Source organism: Protopterus annectens, chromosome 8.part1 (assembly GCF_019279795.1).
Source record: "Protopterus annectens isolate FY-2018-M chromosome 8.part1, PAN1.0, whole genome shotgun sequence".
In the NCBI taxonomy this organism is placed as follows: domain Eukaryota; kingdom Metazoa; phylum Chordata; order Ceratodontiformes; family Protopteridae; genus Protopterus; species Protopterus annectens.
Window position 1 is genome coordinate 70,506,413 of NC_056742.1, and position 26,027 is coordinate 70,532,439.

The following is a 26,027-nucleotide window of genomic DNA, read 5'->3' on the forward strand; positions in this document are numbered from 1 at the left end:
TTTATAAGCCTAGCCAGAGTGTGTTTGGCTTTCGCCATCCATTTTAAATTTATTTTGCTATGCCCTTTTTTGAGGTTATTATACTGTGCCTCTGTCTAACAGTGACACAGAAGTGATACCCGGGGTAAACCTACGATCTCCCATCCACTCATCAAGATTCCTCTTGAAGAGAGTCAATGAGGGACTCTGCCTAACCTGGACTGGGATTTTATTCCAGAGTGAAGGGAGCCTCTGGGTTATGAATCTGTCCCTCCAGCATGTCCTATTTATTTCAGTGCTGAGGTTCAAGTCCCTTGAGCGCGTAGCTCGATGGGATTTGGATTTTCTGAGGTGCAGCATGTCCATTAATTCTGGGTTGGACATGGCTTTATACATCAGGCACAGATCGCCTCTGAGCAGGCAGTATGCCACTGAGTAGAGCTGGAGTTTCTTTAACCGGGCAGCATACGGCATCTGTTTGAGCCCCTTGACCCTCCTGGTGAGGTACTTTTGGGGTCTTTTCAGTTGCTGCAGGTGTCTGGTAAGGTACATCCCAAAAGGGGCATTGTACTCAATTATGGGCCTGATGAGGGATGTGTAAAGAGGTACGATGACCTCCCCTGATCTAGATGTGAATCCCTTCATGATTACGTGGGCTATATAAAATGTTTTTCTAACCACTTTGGCCACGTGGTTGTCAAATGAGAGATTGCTATCAACTTGGGTCCCCAGGTCCCTAATTATTTCTTCTGTACTTACTGGATTACCACCTATGTGGTAATTTGTGGGCACTTTGTTTTTGCCAAAGGGGATGACTATACACTTTTTGGTGTTTAGCTTGGGGCCATGGCTCTGGCACCAGTTGTCTGTTTCTATGAGGCCCTTTTGGAGGATGCTTGTGTCGGCTGGAGAGTCTATTATGGCACCCAGTTTGCAGTCATCTGCGAACTTGGTTAGCCACAGTCCTTCCATGTTGGCCTGTACCTCTGAGAAATATATACCGAACAAGAGAGGTCCCAGGACTGAGCCTTGTGGGACGCCACTTGTAACTGGTTTGAAGTCTGACATGGCTCCAGCTATTCTAACCATGTGGGTTCTGTCCTTGAGCCAGTTTGCAACCCATCTAGTGACATAGGGGTTTATATTTAAGCTGGTGAGCTTATCTATAATGCCCGAGGTATTTTATCAAAGGCCTTTGCGAGGTCCAGGTAGGCTGTGTGGATCACCTTCCCCTTGTCAATGGCCTTGGTGACTGTTTCAAAGAAGTCGACCAGGTTTAAGAGACAGGATCTGCCCTTAACAAAGCCGAACTGGGTAGGATCCAGTGTCTGTAGGTCCCCAATATCTTTATTTATAAGGTCCATGATGATCCTTTCCATAGCTTGGCAGACCAAGCTAGTGAGACTTATGGGGCGATAGTTTCCAGGATCCATTGAGGCACCACCTTTGTGGAGAGGGACCACTGTTGCTGTACGCTACTCTTTGGGTACATATCCTGTAGTAAGGCTGAGATTGAACAGTAGTTTTAGGTTCGGGTTTAGCTCTTCTTTTAGTTCATGTAGGACGCAGCCCGGGACACCGTCTGGTCCCATTGATGCTGTGTTTCTTGCTTTGGAGAGGGCAGCTCTTACCTGAGCATCTGAGATGTCAGGGGGGCAGCACTCTGCTGGGATAGATATTAGCCCTTTTGGTGGGGAGGGGGGGGGAGTTTGCTCTGAACCTGTCAGCTAGGATGTTAGCAATGTCTGTGGGTTCAGTGTATTTTTTGTCATTTTGGACTAATTCTGAGCATATCTGGGAATTCCCACCCAGATTCCTAACATAACTAAAGAAAGCCTTGTGATTATCCTTAGTGTCCTGTGCAATTTTTATACCTCACAAATATAAGTGCCCAACAATTACCACAGAATAGTTTAATTGTGCTGAAGAAAACTAAACAACTGTTACTGAAAAAAAAAAAACTAGCATGCCACAATGTCTATACTGGGTGTTAGTTTTATTTCTACATGAAAAAATTGTGCCAGGCTTCTGCAACACTAAAACAACTGGCATACAAAACAGATGAAGATTATCAGTAAGGCCTAACGCCTATGACTCTTTTCAGTCCATCAAGAAATAAATAGGTAGATTAGGCTGACTATATCTAGATAATTGCCCTGCTGTTTATTACAGTATTCTTTTAAAATAATATAATGCTTGACTTTTCAGGTTTAGCCCACAGAATCTCACTAAGTAATCCATATGAAGTTTGAGCAGAGCTTGAAAGACTGGCATATTATATCCTCCCTTCAAGAAGGGGAAATACCAGATGATAATCATGAGGACTAGTCTGGCACTCACAGGTGTTGGCCAGAAGTAAAGATGTCTTGTTTCATGGTCAGTGATGTTATTAGGGTGGGCAAGGTTTCATGCAACCATGCACATGGTGTAAGAATTATTCAAGTTCCATTTATCTGTTCATTTATTGATGGTGATTCTTTTATCTTCAAATGCCTGTGTCTGTCTTTCAAGCAAACCAGCCATATCAGTTCCTTAATTTTGATGCTGTCGGAAAACAGCCAAAGTCTGCTGTTGAGTCTCTTAGCATCGGTGTTATCATGATGTCAGCATCAATGAGATTTCACTGAAGTTTGCAGAGATCAAAAATATTCCAAATGCATACAGATTCAGACGTATTTGTATCGTGTCTGGTATGCTCTGTATAAAGTGTCACATTACATTTGCAGTTTTGTGTAGAATAAAGATCATTTGATCACTTTTTTTCTATTCTTCTTAGTTAACCTTGGTAATTAAGGCAATTGTAATGACTAAATATCCAAGAATGACCACTAACCTGTTTAACAGATTAAACTACCACTTGTAATACCATCTGCTGAGGTGTACAAAGAATTATGTGTGCCACAGATCTCTAATCAGCTGAAAATACAGCAGATACTCCCTTTGACCTTATCTCTGCAACTCAAGCATCTTTTAACTCAGTTGAACCCTGGCTCTGTGACAACCAGCTAATTCTTAACCCTAAAAAGACAAAACTCATACTATTTCTCCCAATGAACTTTACCCACCTTAAATCTACATTTTCTGTACTGTCCCTCAATAACACCTCCATTAATGCTGAACCTAGTACAAAACTATTAGGAGTAATGATAGATGACCAACTCAAGTTTGATCTACGTGTAAACAAGTGCATCAAAATGAGACACCTAAAACCTGACCTTTATCGAAACAAAAAGTTTCTAACTAACAAAGCAAAAATAACCCTCTCTAGCTTTCTATATAGCTGCCAAATTCTTACCAATCTGAACTCCACACTACTAACTAAAGTAGAGTCTACCTATAATAAGGTTGCCAGATTCGCTGCTCACCAGACTTATAAATCGCATCATTGTCTTTCACTAAGATACCTAAACTGGCTGGAATTACCTCACTAGCTTTTTCTCTCTCAACAACAAATGATTCACTCTATACTATACCTGAAGTCCTTCTGCCCTAGCCTATCTTCCCTCATCTCTCAATATTCCCCCATTAGGGCCTTACGTAGCTCTGACCTTAACCTACTACAAATGTACAAACCTAAGACTAAAACTGGCTGCAACCTCTACAGCTTCGATCCTACCATATCATGGAACAAATTACCACTAGAAATCAGGTCGCTGAAACATCCAAATCAATTTAAACCTGCCACTAGAGAGTAACTCTGAACTCCCTGACCCTGCCTCTGCACTCATCCTCCCTGATCTAGTCTATTAATTCATACGTAATCACCAAAACGTCAAACCTTTTTAGCTTGTAAACCTCTTCAAAGCATCACTCTTCTTCTCCATCTCTTATCTCCAATTCTAATGTCACAGATCTCATGAAATAACTACATACACTATGAACTCTCTTCACTGTTTATTGAAAATGTTTGTATCGAATAATTTCTCTTATGTATGCTTATTATGTTTTTTTTTTTCTCCATTATTATTTTTCTGATAAAATGTATTTCATTGTATGTATACATTGTAACCCGCTGACACTGTTAACACAAAAATTGTAAAACTGTGGAGCTTTTCTCCCCGGGCCTCCACTGAAAAATGGCTATTTAGCTCAGTCGGACTAACCCAGTCAACAAATGTAAAATAAAAATAAATAAATAAATAAAATTGTACTACGACAATTGTTATCAATTGTTACTAGGTGGATGAACTTCTTAATATCTATTATGGATTGCTTTCCTAATATTTTTTGTCATGTATTTCTCAAAATATGCATAGTGGCACATTTGTGCTGAATATAGTAGCATCTGATATAGACTAGGTCAACATATTAACTACATTTGTGTCAAACTTTGCAGGTACCTAAGAGATGTAGTTAAATTCCAGTGTGAAACCTTGAGAATTGTCTCTGTTCTCACATACCATTATTTTTTTATTCATGCATTATGAGAGAGGCCTACTACTTCAATTACTAATATGTCTGCTGAATCACATGACTAAAAATTGCCACCTTCTTACATGTTGATTGGCTGACTTTATGCCTTCTTTTTCAATGCACTGAGGGTTAAATCTGACTACAAAATAAAACATTACTTCCACTTCTGCTTGATAGCTGCTTCAAGTACCCCTAGATACACACATGGTTTGCTCTTCTCTGATTTTTGCTACTTGCTTTGTAGTACATGTCTGCACATTACTGTAGTCAAGCCATCACTTTGGCCAATGAACAAATGAGCAAGCTTATCCAATTACCATCTGTGGTGGCTCCTATACCTTAATTTGGAAGGCAGCATTAGTTCTATGAGAACTTTTACAAGATTATTTGATTTGTTAGGGACGGTTGTGGTACTAAGAATGTGCACGTCTGTTTAGAGTGTCACACCACATGTGTGTGCATGCCTCACCATCATAATGATGGCATTTCCACTGCCCATGCCTGTACTGGGGGAGCTATTAATGCTGAGTAATATGCCACAGTCTAATGAAATCATTATCATAAATTACATCATTATCATCATTATCATCATCAGCTCTGTTGCCTGGGTATTATTAGCCAGCAAAACTGAACACTGAAGTCAGGCATTCCTAGTTGTCTAATGTTGTTCAAGGAGAAACATTACCAGACAGGATAGATGAGAGTATTCCAGTAAGGGGCTGGATTTCATTATTTTGTCTTTGTTTAAGCACTGATTCTTATGGATTACATAGTTTGAGATGTTTATTTATCCTCTTGAAATTAGAACTGGTGAATATGCTTTGAGACTTTTAGCTGGGGTATAAACAAGCACCATTGATATAGCGCTTTGATAGCTGTTGAACTATTCATTGGTTTGAGATTCACAGACTTGCAGTTAGATGGGCACTTTGTCAAAATATCAAACAAATGCACTGAGATGTTCTGAGTCACCATATTTTGAAAAAAATGTTCCACAAAGATTTGAGACTGATGAACTGTGCCTTGATATTTTAAAACAAAACTTCATAAAAAAGGATGCTTTATGGCATTAAAACATCTGTGTTTCACCAAACCGAACACACTCGATTTAAAATGAACAATGAAAACATCCAGCTAATTCCAGTTTGATCTGCTTCTTATAATACCTTCTTTATTGATTTTCAGTCTAAACATAACTATATATATATTCTATAACACTAAGTTCTATAAATGTAGCAGTTTAAAATCACTGAATTGTCTCACAAAGTAATTAATTCTTATGTTATGTCATACTGATGTATGCAAGTTACACTGCACTGTGTACTTATTATGCATTTAAGTTATCTAGACTTTAGAGCCGTGGTGGTGCAGTGGTTAGCGTTGTCGCTTCAACAGCAAGAGGGTCTCCCGTTTTATTCTCGGCTGGAGTGCCTTCTGTATGGAGTCTGCATATCCTCCCCACAGTCGAGTGACGTTTAAAGACATGCAGGTAGGTGCGTGTGTGAATGGGTGTGTCTTCTTTGAAGGCTGGGCGTCGGGCTGGCAACTCGGCACTGAAAAAAAATCCACTGCCAATCATTAGCGGACCAGAGTTCCGCTGTGGCGACCCTTAACCTGGAAAAGCCGAAAGACATTAGTAAGTTATCTAGACTTTGTTCATGTGATAGTGTTTCAGATATCTGTTCATCAGTCATTTTAAGTTCAATAAATGAACCTCAGTTGCCATGGTAATCTTATGTTTGCCTTTAAGTACATATATAAAACTGCTTACAACTGGCAGAGAAAACTCTGTTCTCATTTTTTGAGAAGCATTTCACCTGGGTTTGCCTTCTGCTGAACCTAGTTGTATGCCCTTCCACTGTCATTAAGTTACTTAATGGGCTCAAAATCCTTGGAACGATTCTACAGATTGATCCAGGCGTGAGGCTGATCTTAAGTGAATGATAAAGAGTACATACAAATAAAATCATTGCAGGCATTACAGTTGCATTTAAAACCTTCTAGTTACTACTGCTAATACCTGAACTGCATTTCAGCCATTCCTATATATATGTATATATGTATGTATGTACATATTTATTTATTTACTTACTGTGGGATTCCACCACACAGAAACCCAAATATAAAAAACAGAGTAACAAAATTATGCAAGTATGAGCGCAATAATCATGTGTTATTCAAATTAAGCTTTGATACTTTCACTGGATAAAATTGTAATGCGTAGAGACTGAACATTAACACTTGAGTCTTTGTAAAATAAGTGTGATTCTACCACGATCTCCTCATTCCCCTTAGCCTTCTCTGTTGGCTGGTCTTCCTAAATGTAATAAGCTTTTTAAAATATGAGATAATTTACCAATTTTAAAATCTTAATAATTGTGTGGAGGAGGTAGTTCCTGATTAAATGTCCCTGGTCATCCACTGTAAAGGGGGCTCCTGATCTGAGAAATAACATCATCTCTCCCTTATCTGCATATTGAAACAACTTCATCTGCAAGACATAATGTATTTCAAATCATAATTAGCACCACAAGTACACCTTTGTGAATGTGGAAAAAAGTCAGAAGTATGTACTTGATTTAGAACTTTAGCATCCTTATCTTTCAAATAATTCTCCTAACACAGAAGTCACATGTAAGATGACCATAAGTTGTAAATGATTTCATGTCTAAACCCACATTCATTGTAATAGAGTAGATATTTTATACCCATGGCATGAAAAATCATCGTGTGATTGCACATACACACACACATACACACACACACACACACACACACACACACACACACACCCACACACACACACACACACACACACACACACACACACACACACACACACACACACACACACACACACACACACACACACACACACACACACACAATTTAAGTAACAAATCCAAAATGATCTCCCACATTTTTACCATCACGAAAACTCAGTCTCAATGTATTACATAGTTTGTTCTTCAAAAGGACAACATCTTACTATGGTGGTAATTTTTTTCTGTATTAAAATTATCAGGTCATCTAGCATTTTTCTGGCCTTTTCCACCAAAGGATATATCTTTCATTCATCAAGGAAAATGCTACATGTGAGCAGTGAATATAATGCAACTTGTCATCCCAATAAGGCATTTAACACTACCTCACTCAATTTATTTGCTCAAGAATTATGCATACAGCCAAAATATAAATGGGATGACAAAGACCCAAAATCAGGGGCAATTTTAAAATATTACTCTAATCTGTCAAAAAGTTAATGGGATTAAGGCTTTGCATCAACATACTTTTGCTGAACAATAAGAAGTATAAAAATCTAATGTTGGCCATTATTGACTGATTGTAACCCTCTGTGATTGACTAGAATATGAAACATTTCATGAGGGGCAGCTTGGACAGGGCAAACATATGAGGCAAAAATTAGGAACATTCTGCAAAATCAGGGACAAATGAGAGATATGAAAACTTCACAGTGACACCATAAAGCTCAGATCCTAACTGTATGATACTAATCCTATCCATGACCAAGTTGTTCTGCTTCTGCTCCTCGGGGGGGGGGGGGGGGTCCAGTGATTACAATGTTGTCCTTGTCCATGCCTGGCTATCTCTTTTCATCATGGGATTCCTACTTCCTAGTTCATATCCTTGGTCTTAGATTGGGACTTTCTTTGCTTTCCTCCTGGTCTGAATCCTGCCATCAGAATGGATTTCTGCAGCTGCAAATGTCAATGTCATGTGCTGCATTACACAGAGTACTTACTTTATTACTCACTCAGAATCCCACCTCATACATTACCATATAACATCTCACTAACTGACAATATATTCACAGTCATTTAGAAGAAGCTATGGGGCATGCAGGTGCTACATGATGAACTCAGTATGCTACTGAATTAAATAAAAACAGAAAATAAATTGAAATTTGAAGGAGTCACATTGGAGTATTTGGCACCCTTCTATTTTGTGCTAAAATCCAGTATTTTCTGGGAAATTTGGTACAAATGAGAAGTATGCTGCCCAGCATAAAACCTTCTACATTGCATACTGATTAGTGTTTATTTATGTATGTATATTTGTGTGTGTGTGTGTGTGTGTGTGTGTGTGTGTGTGTGTGTGTGTGTGTGTGTGTGTGTGTGTGTGTGTGTGTGTGTACACACATGCATTCACAGGCTTATGTCAAAACAGTGAAAGACAAAAAAATATCAGGACAAAAGAAATTCCTTGCCATGGGCCATCAAAATCCCAAACGTCCCTTGCTTCTAAAATATGTCAACTCTGAGATTACACAACAGTGCAGGAAGGGGTAAACCATCCATACCTTTACTTTCATATTTTCACACATCATCCAAAAATAACAACGAAACCACAGTTTCCTAAAACAGCACTCTCCCATGAATGCAACATAACCCAACAAATCTAAATCCAATCCTTTAAGATAAGCCTTAATAAAAAATAAAAAAATAGTCAATGAAATTGGAGTTCAACCTAAAACTCAGACTCCCATTTCATTTGATAAAACTTTAACACAATCAATATAAATTGATATATATATATATATATATATATATATATATATATATATATATATATATATATATATATGTACACACACACACACACACACACACACACACACACACACACACACACACACACACGCACACGCACGCACACGCACATGAACACAGACACACACACACACACACACATGGATGCACATACAGGCAGATCTATCTATATGTGCATATGTGTATGTATATGTATATATATTATAACATGCACGGACACACACACAGCACACATAAAAATGTCAGAAAAATGTCATTTGTGAAGACAGGTTTGCAGGTATAGATAAACATTTAGCAGTGTACTATGACAGATGATACAATTATCAAGAATTAAGCATCAGCCACGAATGTGGTAAGCAGTAAACAAGTGACTATATGCTAGATATGTCAAATATTATCCAAACTAAAGGGTGAAAGAGACACAGGCAAACCATTCAGTAATTGCAAGAAAAACTCAGCCAAGCTAGAGTTTTCACTGTGTGATACCTTAAAGTTCCTGTAGTGGAGGCCCATGAGATATATGCAAATGACCCACTAAGGACATCAAGTGTTTCAGCTAAATGGCTTCTGAATGTCCATGACTTTTTTTTTACTTTTTAAGTCTTTTATGGTTACATTTAGGCCAATAACATTAATATTAATGCACAGCAAAAACTTTAGCTTGACTGGGTGTTTCTTGCAGCTTTTACTGTATGTCTAATATTATGTGCTATTATTGATGCCAGAAATACATAAAAATTATGGTCTTATTTACACAGTAATAAGCAATAAATCCTAAGCATTGCTATTAGACCATAACTGTAATTACCAACAAGCATTTATTGACCTTTCCAATATAAATGGATGGAGAACCGTAAATTTACTATTGGGGTAATGTCCATGTTCCTTATGGACAGAGACAGTCTATAAATTGACTCAGGGCTCCAACACCCAAAGACCAACTACCTTGATACTACCCCATCCCATATCTGGGGAATTAAGATATAATATTGTCATATTCTGGGTATAATTGGCTAGGCTTGTAAAGACTCTTGTGCCATTAGCCTAGTAGTCACCTATTAACCTATATTTACGATGTCTTTGCCACTTGTAGATTCACTTGGCATTATAGTTGTATTGTCCCAGTGCTTTATTCAGTAACTGATAAAGAAAAGAAATTTAGCTGAAGATTTGTGCTGAGTTATGAGACTGAAAGGTGGGAAAAACATAGTTGGGCTGGAGTTTCTATGGCAAAGAGCAGATATGTTGATGGATCTAGGACTACTCACTGAAAGCACATTTCACTGAAAGTCAAATGACTGTGCACAAATCACTGAAAGCACAATTCACTAAAAACTCAATTCGTTGAAACACATTTCACTGAAAGTTATATATGGCCTTTTCCCCACTGTAGTGCAACCCTGGAGTTAGAATATATAGTAAGGGGGGTGTGGGGGGGTGTAGCCACCCACATAGTTTGGATATATATTAAGTTTAGAAAAGAGTAATATATTGAAATTGCAAGTATCCATGTGTTGTTGTTGTGTCTTTTGGCTTTTCCCGGAGAGGGGTCGCCAAAACGGAACTCCGGTCCGCTAACGATTGGCAGTTGATTTTTACGTGCTGAGTTGCCGGCCCTAATGCACAACCTTCAACGAAGGTACGCCCATTCACGCATGTCTCCACAGTAGACGCTCTAGCTGAGAATCGAACGGGACAACATCTTGCTGTGAGGCGACAACGCTACCGCAGCAGATGTGTGCAATTCAAAATATTTAAAATAGGTGGGGGGCTACGCCCCCCACAACCCCCAATTTGGGGAGCGGTGCCCCCCCTTACCATATATTCTAACTCCAGGGTCACACTACAGTGGGGATGGCCATATATAACTTTCAGTGAAATGTGTTTCAGTGAATTGAGTTTTCAGTGAATTGAGCTTTCAGTGAATTGTGCACATTCAAATGTGTTTCAGTGAAATGGGCTTTCAGTGAATAGTCCTAGACCCATGTTGACATGATATAGGCAGATGAATGAGGTGTGTGAGATGTATTAGTCTGTGTGAGTGTCTAGGTTACAAGAATGATTTAGATAAAGGAGGAGAAATTTTCATGCTGTATAGTACCGTAATAGTACTAGACGAAGTAGTGATTGCTTAGCTCTGTGTGGTGCGATAGCACTATAGTAGTACTAGATGAAGTAGTGATTGCTTAGCTCTGTGTGGTGCGATAGCACTATAGTAGTACTAGACCAAGTAGTGATTGCTTAGCTCTGTGTGGTGCGATAGCACTATAGTAGTACTTGACCAAGTAGTGACTGCTTATCTCTGTGTGGTGTGATAGCACTATAGTAGTACTAGACCAAGGAGTGACTGCTTAGCTCTGTGTGGTGCTATAGCACTATAGTAGTATGAGACAAAGTAATGACTGCTTAGCTGTGTGTGTTACGATAGCACTATATATGTACTAGACCGAGTAGTGACTGCTTAGCTCTGTGTGGTGTGATAGCACTGTAGTAATACTAGACCAAGTAGTGATTGCTTAGACCTGTGTGGTGTGATAGCACTATAGTAGTACTAGACTGAGTAGTGACTGCTTAGACCTGTGTGGTGCGATAGCACTATAGTAGTACTATACCAAGTAGTGACTGCTTAGCTCTGTGTGGTGCTATAGCACTATAGTAGTACTAGACAAAGTAATGACTGCTTAGCTGTGTGTGTTGCGATAGCACTATAGTAGTACTAGACCAAGTAGTGACTGCTTAGCACTCTGTAGTGTACAGATGTAGGTGACAGAATAAGTTAACTGGTTAGCCATTATGAGTTTTGATTTTAGGATTGTGCTTTTCTTTTCCCCTTCGTTGACCAGGTTAGTCCCACTAGGCAAGTAGTGTCTTTTCAGGTGAGACCTGAGGTGGTATTTATACTAGGGGAAGTTTGGCAGAGCATTGACAAACTTTCCTTACTCTTTTTAATAGGTGCTGTGAGACCTTTTACATCCTCCTGAGCTACCACCAATTCAGTTTGATGGGGCCTCAGTTTACCATCTCATCCAAAGACAATACACTCAGTGCAATACCCCTCCCCCCGTTATGCTCATCTGCTGTATCAGTAATCAGTCTACCTGGTGTGGAAATAGAACCTACAGCCTTCTGCATCAAAGGAGAGTTTGCTACCTGTTGCTTCACTGGCAATGCTGTAAAAGAAAAAAGTATATACTGCTGTATGAGGAAAAAATGTTCCAGCATGAAGATGCATCAAAAAAGCCTTAATCTTCATGTATTGTTACTTTTCTCTGATCATGTGACTTTTATATTCACTTTTTGTATTTGTTATTTATTTATTTATTTATTTTTAACTTTTATTTTTTGCTTCCTCATCCCTGTTTGTGGCTGAAAATCCAGTTAACAAACATTATATATCTTTAGGGTATGTCTATTTGTTGGTTGTTAGCAGAGCATAGACGTTTATCTGGTTTAAGCAATTTGCTAATGTATCAGGTGATAAATATTTTTTGTGTACAGAATTTTGTTAACCAGCAGTGTCTGAGAGGTTTTGATTCTATTGCCCTGGTCTACCTATCTGATTGGTTAAGACAGTGGTGTGTTTTATTTGCTACTCTGTTTACAAAATGAACCATACTATTTTATGATGCTCATAGCTAAATAGCACGGACTGATATTTTTTGAAGATGATAGATATGCAAAGAGGATTTGGCACAAGTATGGATGATAAAGCTCTTTTTCTGGCTTTCACTTTAATGTAGTCTGTAGATCCTTTCTGGTAAGTGCTTTGTTTTTATTGAGAATGCTGATATTGTAAAAGTATTTTTCTTCTGTTTCTTCTGATATTACCTTAACCGTATTCCATTAAATAATTTTATGATCATTTGGAGTTCAAGACACTGGATTCTGACAACAGTATTTTAGCTATTTAGCTGATAACCACAGACTTATGCTGTCAACAAAAGCAATAGAAAACAGCCAACAATATTAAAATGTCAAATCAGTTCCTGTTAAAGACGTTATTTACACTGCTTCCAGTGATTTATTCCTTGTAGCTTCATAAGCAAATAGTCTATTACAAGCCTAGCTAATAACAAGAGGTCAGATTCAAACTCTACCTTGTACCTGTGTGGTAAAGATCTTAACCATTATACCAATGCTGTTCTGTAGCATCAGCTCTCAATCAATAATATTCATGTGGTTTATGGCTACTCACTGGCATTAGGAACAAAATTTGCACTTTTGGTGCACGTATTTAGAACATGCAGCTACATGTCTCATTTCCATACCTTCCTCTGTGCTAACCATAAATGTAAATAGATTAAGCGTTTAATCCACTACCTTAAACTTTAAAGATAACCATATGCTTAATTTGACAGTTTTCTCATGGGATTCAGGAACATTCAAATGAAGACAACAGTCATACCTCTCAACTTGTTAGAGCAAGAAATCTGGACAAAGCCATAAATAAAAGTGGGACAAAGACACAAAAATAAGGACAATTTTTTAAATATTGCTCTTACAAACTGAGAAAGTTGATAGAGTAACAGGTTTTGCATTAACATGAATTTTCTGAAGGGCATGAAGTCTGAAACTCAAATGTCAGTCATTATTTTCTAACTTAAGTCTTTAATGATTTGCTTCTAGTTTGCCAGAAAACCACAATTTTATGAAAAATGCACCAAAAATATTAGGCAAGAATATGGATATCCTGTGAAATCTGTACAGTTGAGAAGTATGCAGTCTCTTTTCCTATGTACAGGTAGCAGATGAGAGTTACAAGGCCCATCTAGCTTCCTTATTGCTGCACCTGCTTGCAAATTTGCATATTCTAGTTTGTCTCTGATTTCACATTTTTTCCATTGATAGCAATTGTACATGTACATATCAAGCAGCATTGAACTTCAGAACTGAGAATGACATCTCTGTCAGGAGTCTGCAGTAATCATACTTCTCAACTGTACAGCTTTTCACAGAACATCCAGATTTTTGCCTCATATTTTTGGTCCGTTTTTCATAAAATTGTGGTTTTCTGGCAAATTAGTGGCAAATCATTAAAGAATGAAGTTAGAAAATAATGACAGGCAATTGAGTTTTAGACTTCATACCCATCAGAAAATCCATGCTAATGCAAAACCTGGGATTCTAGCAACTTCTTAAGTTTGTAAGAGCAATATTTAAAAACTGTCCCTCTTTTTGGCCTTTGTCCCACTTTTGTTAATGGCTTTGTCCAGATTTCTTGCTCTAAGAAGTTGAGTGGTATGTCCAGCATGTATGTAGCACATTCACTGTGGGGAAACTGCTTCTTACATTCCTCCATTTACAAAGGTATGAAATAAAGGAACAGACTAAATTTATAGCTAGAGTTTACATCCCAGAAAGAAATATACTAAGACGTTATGCAGTTAGAATATATGAATGCTTGTTATTATGCATAGATATAGAGCAGTACAGCAACCCTTTTTATACTACATTGATTTTATTGATGCAAAGTTTTTTTGTTTTACTTTTCATGTATATTTCATGTAGCATAACAGCTTGAAAAACAAAATATGTCACATAGCAGCATTTCCACTGTGTTGTGCTAAATTTTTGGGCATACACCTCCAACACCCATGCTGATATACATACAAAATCATGCCTGATTTGTGGTGAATAATTGCTTGTAACTTATTGATTTCTTAATTTTTTTTTTGCTAGTCTTGGAAAACTTTCCTTTGTGATTAAACTTTGCAATCCCAGGAAGTAAATCTTGATATACATGTATAACACATGGATTACCAATGGTTTATAATTTAGTAACAAGGATTTGGGAGGGTATGGGAAAATAATTCCATAAACTTGTTATGCTATTTAACTGTTGTACAAAGTATAACTCTTTTAAGGCGGGGTTTTCACAGTTTGGGGCTTTGCATTTTCTTAGCGGTGAACTATGAAGAGCAGCACTATGTGGATGTGCAAGTCTGAGACTGTGAGAATGCATGCCAACATGTAAAGTAGTTGCTGTAAACACGCCCCCTATAATAAAAGGGTAACATGCTAAATGCTTAAGAAGTAGGGGAGCAGCTACTATGCTGTTAAAGAGCTTTACACGTATGCGTATGAGTTTGATTCATAGACATGACTCTATAATTAATTCATTTGAAACAAACTTTGTAAATAGCCCTGAACTTATGCCAGTATAAAGAAGGTTTTCAGGGAGAATACAGAGATGAGAGGGGAGATTAGTTGGTACTTCTGCATACCTGGGCATTTTACTGAAGGTGTCACTTGGGGAAATGTTTAATTTTGGTGCATGTCCATACTAGGGCATGTTACTGAAAGGGTCACTTGGGGAAATGTTTCATTTTGGTGCTTGTGCAAACTGGACATTATACTGAAGGGGTAATTTGGGTGAATGTTTCATTTTGGTGCTTGTGTATACTAGGACATGTTACCACAGGGTATCTTGGATGAATATTTCATTTTAGTGCTTGTGCATACCAGGACATGTTACTGAAGGGGTCTCTTGGGTGAATGTTTCATTTTTATGCTTGTGTGTATTAGGATATGTCACTGAAGATGTTACTTGGAAATGTTTTATTTTGGTTCTTGTCCATACTAGACCATGTTATGGAAGAGCTCACTTGGGGACATATTTTCATTTTAGTGCTTGTGCATACCTGGACATTTTACTGAAAGGATCACTTGAGTGAATGTTTCATTTTGATGCTTGTGCATACTAGGGCATGTTACCAAAGGAGTCTCTTGGGTGAATGTTTCATTTTACTGCTATTGCATACCAAGGCATTTTACTGAATGGATCACTTGGGTGAATGTTTCATTTTTGTGCTTACACATACTAGGAAATATTACTGAAGGGGTTGCTGGGGGAAATCATTTTTTTGTGTGTCAGGGAAATGCTTGTGCATACTTGGACAAACAGATTCTTGGATTGCAACTCCAATATCAAAGGTGAAGCATCTCTTTTAACAATGTATGTGGTACCACAGGGATATTGGACTATGAATTGCTTTACAACATTTCTCATTTGCATCTCATTATTTTAAAGAACTTTTGCATTAGCATAAATGGCCTTTATAAATATTGCCTTTGCTATGCTCATTCATAAGCATCAGGAATACCCCTATTGCATTATAACCTTGGTGTAGTAGTACTGTTTTGGTTTTTAACAAACTTGTATATACAATTTATAGAATTAACTCTATGCTGTCTCTGGTTCTCTATTATATGTGTATCTTAAGACTAACTAGCAGTCATCAAGACTGAATTGTATTAATTATCATATGCAGTCATACTTTCAAGATTATGTGCTTTTTTTAAACAATAAACATCTTTATTAAATTATCACTTATGGCATGGGCAATCATGCATTTATATAAATGAAAACAAACCATGTCATATATCACTTATAATCTCTGCAGTCATTATCGGTTAAACATTACAAGGCTCATTCAGTTCCTGCCTTCCCTTAAACCTCATTCCTTCTCCAAAACATTATTCAGCATCTATTCTTCCTACAGTTTCCAATATTTTCTATGTAGTTTGCTCCTACCCTTTTCTAATGATCTCACTTCAAGTTCTTTTATCTGTTACTATATTCACTACTTCTAGGACGGTTGGTTTATTCTTTGATTTTCATTTTCTAGTGATTGCCTTTTTGGCAGCCACCAGAATGAAACTCAGCAAGACCTTACTATGTCTAGGCAATTTGTTTCTGTATCACAGCTCTACAAATCATTGACCTTAGTTACACCAGTTTGTGCACCCAGTATTTCTGTTAGAGTAGTCTGCAGGGAATTTTTAAAGTCTGCAAACTCATTGTCCCGGTCCCCTTCAATAACACACATCACACCAAATGACATTTGACGACCTTTATTAGATTTCCATAACATAGCTTTGATCACCAGCTTTATTAATTACAACTATCCAGAATACAACTGATTCTAAATACAGCATAACATCCTTGTACTGTTAATCAGGGCAGCGTACCTACTCACCCTGCACCAGGAAGCAGCGTCCATACCTCTACTCACTTACTTTACTCATTGCAATGTTAATCAGGGCAGAATACCTACTCACCCTGCCCAACAAGCAGGGTCCATACCTCTACTCGCTTACTTTACTAATGAAGCAGCGTACCAACTCACTTCATACACCATCCATTGAATTTACCCTCCACCAAATAAGCACCATCCTTACCTCAGCTTGCATATCTATTCAGCAAACTTCCTCCAACTACTCATTTCCTTTCCCCAGATCCTTGAAATGAACATCCAGACATCTGAGGGTTAACAGAAGAGGGCAAGCCTATCCCTCTTCTCTGCCTACCCCCACTGATAAATAACCCTACTCCCCACCAATGAAAAAGAGGGAGGGAGGGTGGGTAGCAAGTTCATGCCAAAATGTGATTGCTTAACCCAACTACACTAAAGTAAACCTCTTAAGCCCCTCCCCAGCATTATCTCATTTCCTCCCAACCATCCCTGCCTCCATTTAACCCTTTCACCTCCCCAACCCACTTAACTCCCCTTAATATTAGCCTAACCCCCTCCCATGAAGATGTGCCGGGACAACTTAGTTTGTTGCCAAACTTCATTTACACTCTGAAAAAAGCAAGCACACCTCCAACATTTGCAGTCTACATGAGGAAAAATTCTTTGGAGTCTGCTTGGGGTCTAAAATATCTATGCAAACACTTCTAAGCAAAAATCTTAAATCTTCTAGACTTTGTTGCATATTTGGGAGCCATACATATATATATATCCCCCAATGTTTCTTTGGGAATTGATTATTTAATCTGTCTACCCAATCTTTTCTAATCTACTCCAATTGATTCCTAATGGTTACCATGCAATATTTTATATGTCCTACTAATTATCTCTTTTTAACAGCAGTTTCTGTTCTAGATTCTACTAAGAACTCTTCCAGTGCTGGCCTTTCACTTAGGATTCCCTTTTATTCTTTTGCTTTGCCTATACTCTAATATTAATCCTTGATAGGGAAGGCAATTTTTAGTCTGCAGTCCAAATTAATCCTTGGCCTCTTCCCATTCTATTACCTTTTCATCTCTGATTATCTGCTCCCAATACCTTTATATCTTTGCCAGTTTTAACCAGTAAATTCTGGCCCCCTCTTGCCTATTATCTGTAGCCATAATTACAGTCACTTCTATTGGCAAAATCTCCTTTCTCCATCACCATGTTGGCTGAGTTCTTGAAATAGTATAGCATTCTGTCTGGCTATTGTTATTCCCCTTAAGGATCTGCATACAAAATCCCAGCCTCTCCCTATTTCTTGAGCTTCTCCACTGTTTCATCATCATCCCTTTTCGCTTTGAATTATAGCTTTCTGTTTGTGCTATGTATAGGAGCCTTGACTGAAATACCCCTTCAAATCATATAGTCCGAAACCACCTTGTTCTATTGGAAGGATCAGCTTATCCCACTTGACTACTTGACTGCTCCCTTCTTCCACTCCCAGATAAAATCCTTCAAGTCTTTATTACCTGCTATCCACAACTTCTCCTCTGGTTGATAAACATATGTCTGACCTGTGTATAAAAATAAAGGGACTAACAACATTTTTACCCATATTTTTTATTTTTAACCATAGATTACTTTATCTGAAGTGTTTACTCTGTACAAGTTACTTGTGTTTTGGGATAAGACAGTTTGGAAACGTTGTAACTTTTTTTGAGGTCATAAAAAAGCCAAGCCGCCAAGAAAATAGATAGTTAATGGCTTACCTTCTATCAGTCACTATGAGACTAATTAAAAGTCAGATAGACTTTCTGAAATCTTTGTTGTAAATGAAGTGTTTTAAGTGCAACAGTACTACTGAAGTCATTTTTAAAATATGCTTTATTTTGCAGTGTCTACCACTGATTGTGATTCAGGAGTGAATGCGGACATTGTTTATTATACTCTCAGCCCAGACTTTAGTATTTCACCTGATGGTGTCATCCTCCCAGCTCGACAGTTGGATTATGAAAAACCAAATCACATGTATGAGTTTGTTGTTGTGGCTGTGGATAAAGGAGAGGTGCCGAATACCGCAACAGCCACTGTCAGAATTCGCATGTCTAATGTCAATGATGAAGCACCTGTGTTTTCACAAACAGTGTGAGTATCTAGACAACAAGATTTACTGACTTAAAACAACAAGTCAGGACTTAGTTTCATTCTGCCTCAGAGCTAAGAGAAGGCTGTGATTCTGTACAAAAAATATTTGATTTGTCACTGCATCAGGAAATCCTGGAGGTGGAAAAGGAAGATCCAGTTTTTATTAAAATTAATTGCATTTCAATGGGACTGCAGTGTTATTTTCTTATTTTATACAGTGCTGTTTCCATGTCACACAACACTTTTTTAATAAATGTAAATTAGAATGCCAGTTATATTTGAGACAAAATCTTTTAAGAAGGGTGTAGAAACATATGAGGTAAATGAATCATTGATCTTAAAAAATTAGAAAATTAGAAAAGCTGTAAAATACCAAAGTTTACAATTAGACAACATTTTTGTGACTATATTCATGAGTGCAGAGCTGCAAAAAGCTTAAGGGTGTGGAAGCACCCTAATTATCTGAAACCTGGCTCTTTTCATCATAATAATTTGTTTGAGCTATTTGATAAGGACAGGATTAGAATTAATGACTACCTGTCATGTGATAATGACAGACTCTGTGTGTGTGTGTGTGTGTGTGTGTGTGTGTGTGTGTGTGTGTGTGTGTGTGTGTGTGTGTGTGTGTGTGCGCGTGCGTGCGTGCCTTTGTTCATATTCATTTGTGCTTGATACAGAACAATGATACAGCTCATTAGGGGATAGTGTGAGGAATTTAGTCTTTTTATTTATTTTTGTTCAATAATTGGATGAAAACATAGTATAGTAACTAATAATGTTTAAACAGCATGACTAGCATTATGATGTATAGGGTTGAGGTCCTTAATTTGGTTTAAGTGACGTAAGTTCAGTTAGTGACTCAGATAAGTGAAGTGCTGGCAAGGAAGGATGGATTTTCCCATCCTGGAGGGAGGAGGGTGGGGTGTGCACTCAGTACACATTGGAGCAGTTTCGTTTTTATGATGGAGACTGGAAAAACAACTGTGAGGTGCTTTCTAAAAGTGTGCAGGCATTCTGCTGATAGGCCATTGCAGAAGTGAGAGGTGGTTCAGTGCCCATGCTCAATGCATGTCCCACTTGTGGGGTGGTAGGGAGTATGCACATGGGGTGGGAAAGATAGTGTAAAACACTTCCTGGCAGCTGTATGACCCTGCCCCAAGATCCTCACTCTTCTCAATTACCCCAAACATGGGTCAAGTATAGCCCATAGGAGGCTAAGTCAGGTCCAGTAGATATGGTGGATAAGGAAGAACTGGGGGCAGCAGATCGTCAGTGCTGGAGCTAAAAATAGGCTCCAGAAATTATGTATATCTGACAAGATTACCAGGATAAAAAGTCATAATTAAAATGAAACTATCAGATATGTTTTAATACAGTTTGATATACTATAATTTCATATTAAGACATGTAGTTTTATAATATCTATATTTCAATAGATACAGGACATTTGTTTCTGAAGATGCAAGACCTAATACCTTAGTTGCCACAGTGCACGCAACGGACCCAGACAGTGATGGAGTAACTTATGCAATTACAGCTGGAAATGAAGATGGAAACTTTGTTATTGACAAACAAAAAGGTAAACATGTTGTTGTAAGTGTTGCTTTCCTTGTTCCTCTTTATATTTATTGGTTGAGATGCAACGTGTAACATGGTCATTGTGAATACATATAATAACTAATATAGGTGTAATCTATAGAAATGTATATGTTCACAGAAAAGTAAGAATAAAACTTCAATATCTCAGCTAGAAAATCTGAATTTGTATTATTTATTTAAAGCTATAATTAAATATCAACTATATGCACTCATTACATTTTGTTCTCAAATACTTACTCTTTTCCTTTCTCATATAAATGAAACAGTTACTTCTTGAATAATAAAAATGTACATACCTTGTATTATCAGATTTAAGAAGCATCAGTCATATATTTATCTAACAATGCTGAAAATGTGGGGCAGAATTTGATGCTAATTGTATTAGTTTTAGATGAAATGTATCGATTTCTCTGCCATGAACTAATTTCACGAAATTAGGAAATTATAGAATTATAATAATTATCTTTGTTAAAGCTAGTATCTAGCAGAGGATATGGCATTCTTCTTTATTAATATAGCAAGGAACTAGTGCATCATGTAAAATAAGTAATTCAGGTCATACAAATTATTTGTCCAGTTTGACAAAATGACAGAATATTCTCCCGATATTCTGAAAGTGGTATACATTTTTGAAATATGCAATTCCACTCTATTATGGTTTCTATTTTACTTCTCCAACAGGAGATTATTTCTTTATTAGAGACAGTCCTCATTATTTTTGGTGTATAAAACTTCTGTGCAAAAATGTCTATATTTTTCACTTTTCCAACATGGAGAGGATAAATGCTTTTGAAATAGGCTCGAAAATTACATTTTTCTATCATAAATATGTATATTCTATATCTTCATTTTTAAATTTTGAATTCTGAAAAGCATCTTGTATGTCTTCTTTGTATTCTCTAAGGATTTTTTAAATATCTGATAGTATTGTCTTACTTATTTTGTTTTTATAGTGTTTATGTATTGGTTATGTGCTTTAATATTCTAGGATGTTGTTGTAGATCTTTTTCACTAAATCCATGAGTTCTTGTTAAGATATCATTCCTTATACTCTATAAGTTCAACCAATCTGATTCATCTAAGGAATGTTATTTTGTTGTTTCTTCAGATATGCTTATTTTAGTGTTATTTATACCATTAAAAGACTATATAAAGTATTTTGTCATTTTATGTTTATTTTACCCTCTATTAATCCTATCATTGCACAACATAGATATACTGTAAATAACCATTTATAACTATTACATATTTATTTATAAATATTTTGTTTTCATATATTATTAATATATTTTGAATTAAACAGTGAGTATGGGTTATACTGGGTGTGATTAATAAGCATGAACCAATGCTGCCTGTGTTTTGTGTTATTTTAATATTAACCACTTGAAATACAAATGTTTTAATTTTAATGTGTATTTTATTATTTAAGTATAAACCTTTTTGCAGTTCAATTTTTTTTTTTTCTGGGAATCCATAGTCATTTAATAGTAGAAATAATGCTTCAAAATTTATTGTGTCAAATGATTTCTCTATATCTAGACTTACAATTGAACTTTGTGCTTATAATTGTATGTATGCTCTTTTAAAGTTATTATTATTTTAATATGGTCTTGGATTTGTCAATCTACCTTCAAGTAATGTTGATCTTGATATATTAACATGGGCAAACATTTTTTTTTAATTCTGTCTGCATAAATTGATATACATAATTTCATAATTTATGTTCAGTAATGAAACTGAGCTATATATGTGGGGCTGATTCAGCAAGGTTACAGTGAGGAGCACAGCAGGTATACATCTTGAGGTGACCATTTCTGATTAAGAGACATCCCTACCACAGTGCTTTAGTGGGCTGTGTCTGCAGCCGTGGTAAATGCTAATGACACATTTCAGGGGAGAGGCATATGCTAATCAGCCATATGTTTTCCCCAAGAAATCTTATTACACAGCTGCGTGATACAGAGAATCGGAGGTATAAAGTAACATTACTGCACCTGGCCACTTGTGTTAATGAACATGACCAAAAGCTTGTGTTCATCTATCATAGTAGAGGCAAGTGCTGGGAGAATAAGTGGTCAGATAATGTTCATGTGTATGTGTGCGTGTGTGTGTGTGTGTGTGTGTGTGTGTGTGTGTGTGTGTGTGTGTGTGTGTGTGTGTGTGTGTATGTGTGTGTGTGTGTGTGTGTGTGTGTGTGTGTGTGTGTGTGTGTATGTATGCATGTATGTGTGTTGGTGTATGTATGAGTAAATATTTGAGTGCATGTCTGTCTGTGAGATCACAGTAGTGGGGTTAGTGAAGGAGTAGGTTAGAAAAGGAATTTGATTATTATTTTGTGTAGTAACAAATACTTTGGGACAGATTCAGAAAGATTACTGTTAGGTGTATACAATTGTGCTACTTCCATTTTTTTCCAAAGTCTGACTAGCTGTCTTCTCCCATTTTTTACTTAACTCATTTATACCATCACATCTACTGCTGTCCCTTGGGGCTTTGTAGGTTCTACTGAACAGACTTTCCTTTTTTTTTGTTACTTCCATCATTCTGTCTCTTTGTCATACTTTTTCCACAACACTATTTATCAGTTATTCTTATGATATTTTAAATATAAAAACTTCTAAGAAGTTTTTTTTTTTCGTTCTGTAATTGAAACAGCAGAGTGGTTATCCCCTATAATACATGAAGTGGTATTACAGGAAGTTTAAGAGATAAGCACACAACAACACAATATCAAAAGCAGAATCTTGAAAGCAGATTTTTACCAAATCCTGCTAAAAAATAAAGGCAACTGCTTGTTGTAGTATGGAAAGCCCTTCTGGGTACCCTATCATAGGCTGAAGCTTAAATGGCTGAATACCTTAAGTCTTAAACCAAAATTATGAAAGGTACAAATAACTGACACTCAAAATCCGGAAATAATAGTGAATGTATAAATAAGAAAATAACTAAAACATGAATTTAATACCATGTGGAAATTAATCAACAATGTTTATGTACGGAACAAAGCTCTCTACAACCCCCATGTCAGACAGTATTCCCAACTATTCAATTAAATGTATATTTTAAATCCAAAACTTTATAACCCTGCTTTGTTACACAGAGATACTAGCATAGCTGTTTGAGTGGATTTTGTGTCCAAGGGGGTATACATTTGTTGTGTTGCCATATCCCCTATGTGGAGTACAGAAAAAGTTTGACCTTTGCAAAAACATTGTTTATTTATTGCCATTTAGTATGTTCAAGCACTCACAATACCATGGTCACCTTTTGGTCGGTTTCCATGTCTCCTACTTTTACTCATGAAGAAAACCTGTAAGTAATTAAACTCTTCTTTTTGGGAAATTGCTCCAGTCTCTTTTGCAGAGAGCAGTCCTCTCATTTCTCATATGCATCTGATTTGGAGGTGATGATTTTTTTTTATCCCATTCACTTTACCCTCAGCAGTGAACCATTCTGGAGAGCACCACCACCCAAGGTTAAGAAGAACATACATAAAGTATGGGATGAGGAAGGCAGAGATGAACCCTCCACAAACCTATGAAGGACAGCCATGGTAAATCTAGCCCTGGCCCTGGAAATGACATCCACTTTATAATGTTTGGTAAAAGTGTGAACAGAAAACCAAGAAGCAGCTTCCAGTATGGATCAAGTTTCCAGGCCCTTGAAAGAAGCACCAGAAGAGGCCACTGCCCTGGTAGAATGAGTACAAACAGAAGAGGAAAGCTGCTTGCCATGAAAAGAATAGCAAAAAGAAATGGCCTTAGAAATCCAGGAGAAGATGGTTTGCTTACACACTGCCAAACCCAATTTCCTGGCATGAAAGGAAGCAAAAAGTTGCTCAGATTTTCTGATATCTTTGTCTTTTCCAAGCAGTATCTGAACTTTCTATATACATCTAAGGTATGTAGTACCTTCTCGTGAGTAGATAATGGGGGAAGGAAAAAAGGAGGGAAGATAAATAGTCTGATTCAAGGGCAAATCATTACCATCTTGGGAATAAAAGAAGGATTAGTGGGAAAAGACACCCTGTCTTTGTGAAATAAACAAAAAAGAAAGTACCTCCAGAAGTAAGAGCAACCAGCAATACAGTCTTCCAAGTACAATGCTGCATGGAAGAAGAAAAGGCAGGCTCAAAAGGGGTTGGAGTCAATTTTTCAGGAAAAAAAAATAAAGTCCTAAGAAGGAGGAATATGTTTTCTTAGGGACCTAATACGAAGAATGCTTTTCAGAATTGCTTGACTTCACAACTAGAAGACAAAGGAGGATTCAGGGGCAGACAGGAAAAAATGTCTGACAGATTAGCTTTAACAGAAGAATATGACAAACCAGTACTGAGCAATTTATAGAAATAAGAAAAGACAATAGGGACACCCATTGAAAAAGGATCCTGACCATGCCTGAGACACCAGATAGAAAATGTCTTCTATTTAGCCACATATGATTTTCTACTAATGGATTTTAATGCCTCCTGAAGAACTTGAAGCACATCCTCTGAAAAGTGGTACCCTGAAAAGAGGATGAATAGGAATATGACAGTAAGTGTCCTTCAAGTCCATGAAAATCAGAAAAGCTAGAGGAAGAAAAAGAGGGAAAAGTGTCTGAAGAGACAACATCCTGAAAGAAGGAAGCTTGTGAAAGGGTTCGTTGAATGAGATGCATACTGAATTTAGAAGTAGTGTTCAGAGTGACGGCAAAGAAGTTCTGAGGATTAGGCATCAGGATATCACATATGTATTTTACACCTTGCACATAGGACATATGTCTAACATAAGATGCTGGGAAGCTATAAAGGCTTTGGTATGCTGGCCGGACATATAGCTATCTTGGACAAGATATCCTAAGTAAAAAGAATACTGCAACAGTGATAAGGCACAGATTTAGCCATGACAGCTCTATTAATGAAACACTGTCACATGTCCCTCCTTTTTGAAAAGTGGAAGTGCCTTCCTAGTTTTTCAGTTCATAGGTAATATCCCCACTTGCATTACACATTGGAAAGACACACTAACAATGACATCACAGCAATGGCCAGCACTTTCAAATTTCAGGCTACATCTAATCCTCACATGTAGCTTTACCACACACTAGCTTTTTAATTACTAAAATGACCTCATCAGTAGAAATGGATTAATTATCACCATTTGCATCTGTCTCTGTTGCCTCATAGGAAGACATGTTTACAAGATACAGAGCATCTTTAAAGTATATATTTTTTTATTTCTGCTATGTCTATAGTTATGGACAACATTTCTTCACACTTACTTAGAACAGATGAAAGAGAGTTCTGCCTCACCTCCTGAACCTCTTTCATAGTTTGCTAGAACCTCTTTGATGTCATCTGAAAGTAATATTTTCTTTATTT

At 37.2% G+C, this 26,027-nt stretch overlaps 1 protein-coding gene across 1 annotated transcript in view; it reads left to right on the forward strand.

Moving 5' to 3' along the window:
- The window catches only part of LOC122810195 (neural-cadherin-like), a 1,307,756-nt gene that overhangs the window by 324,664 nt on the left and 957,065 nt on the right, over positions 1-26,027 (forward strand). The window contains exons 6-7 of the mRNA XM_044081677.1: positions 18,817-19,066; positions 20,503-20,645. Coding sequence (XP_043937612.1) covers positions 18,817-19,066; positions 20,503-20,645 — 393 coding nt within the window. The remainder of the gene's footprint in view (positions 1-18,816; positions 19,067-20,502; positions 20,646-26,027) is intronic.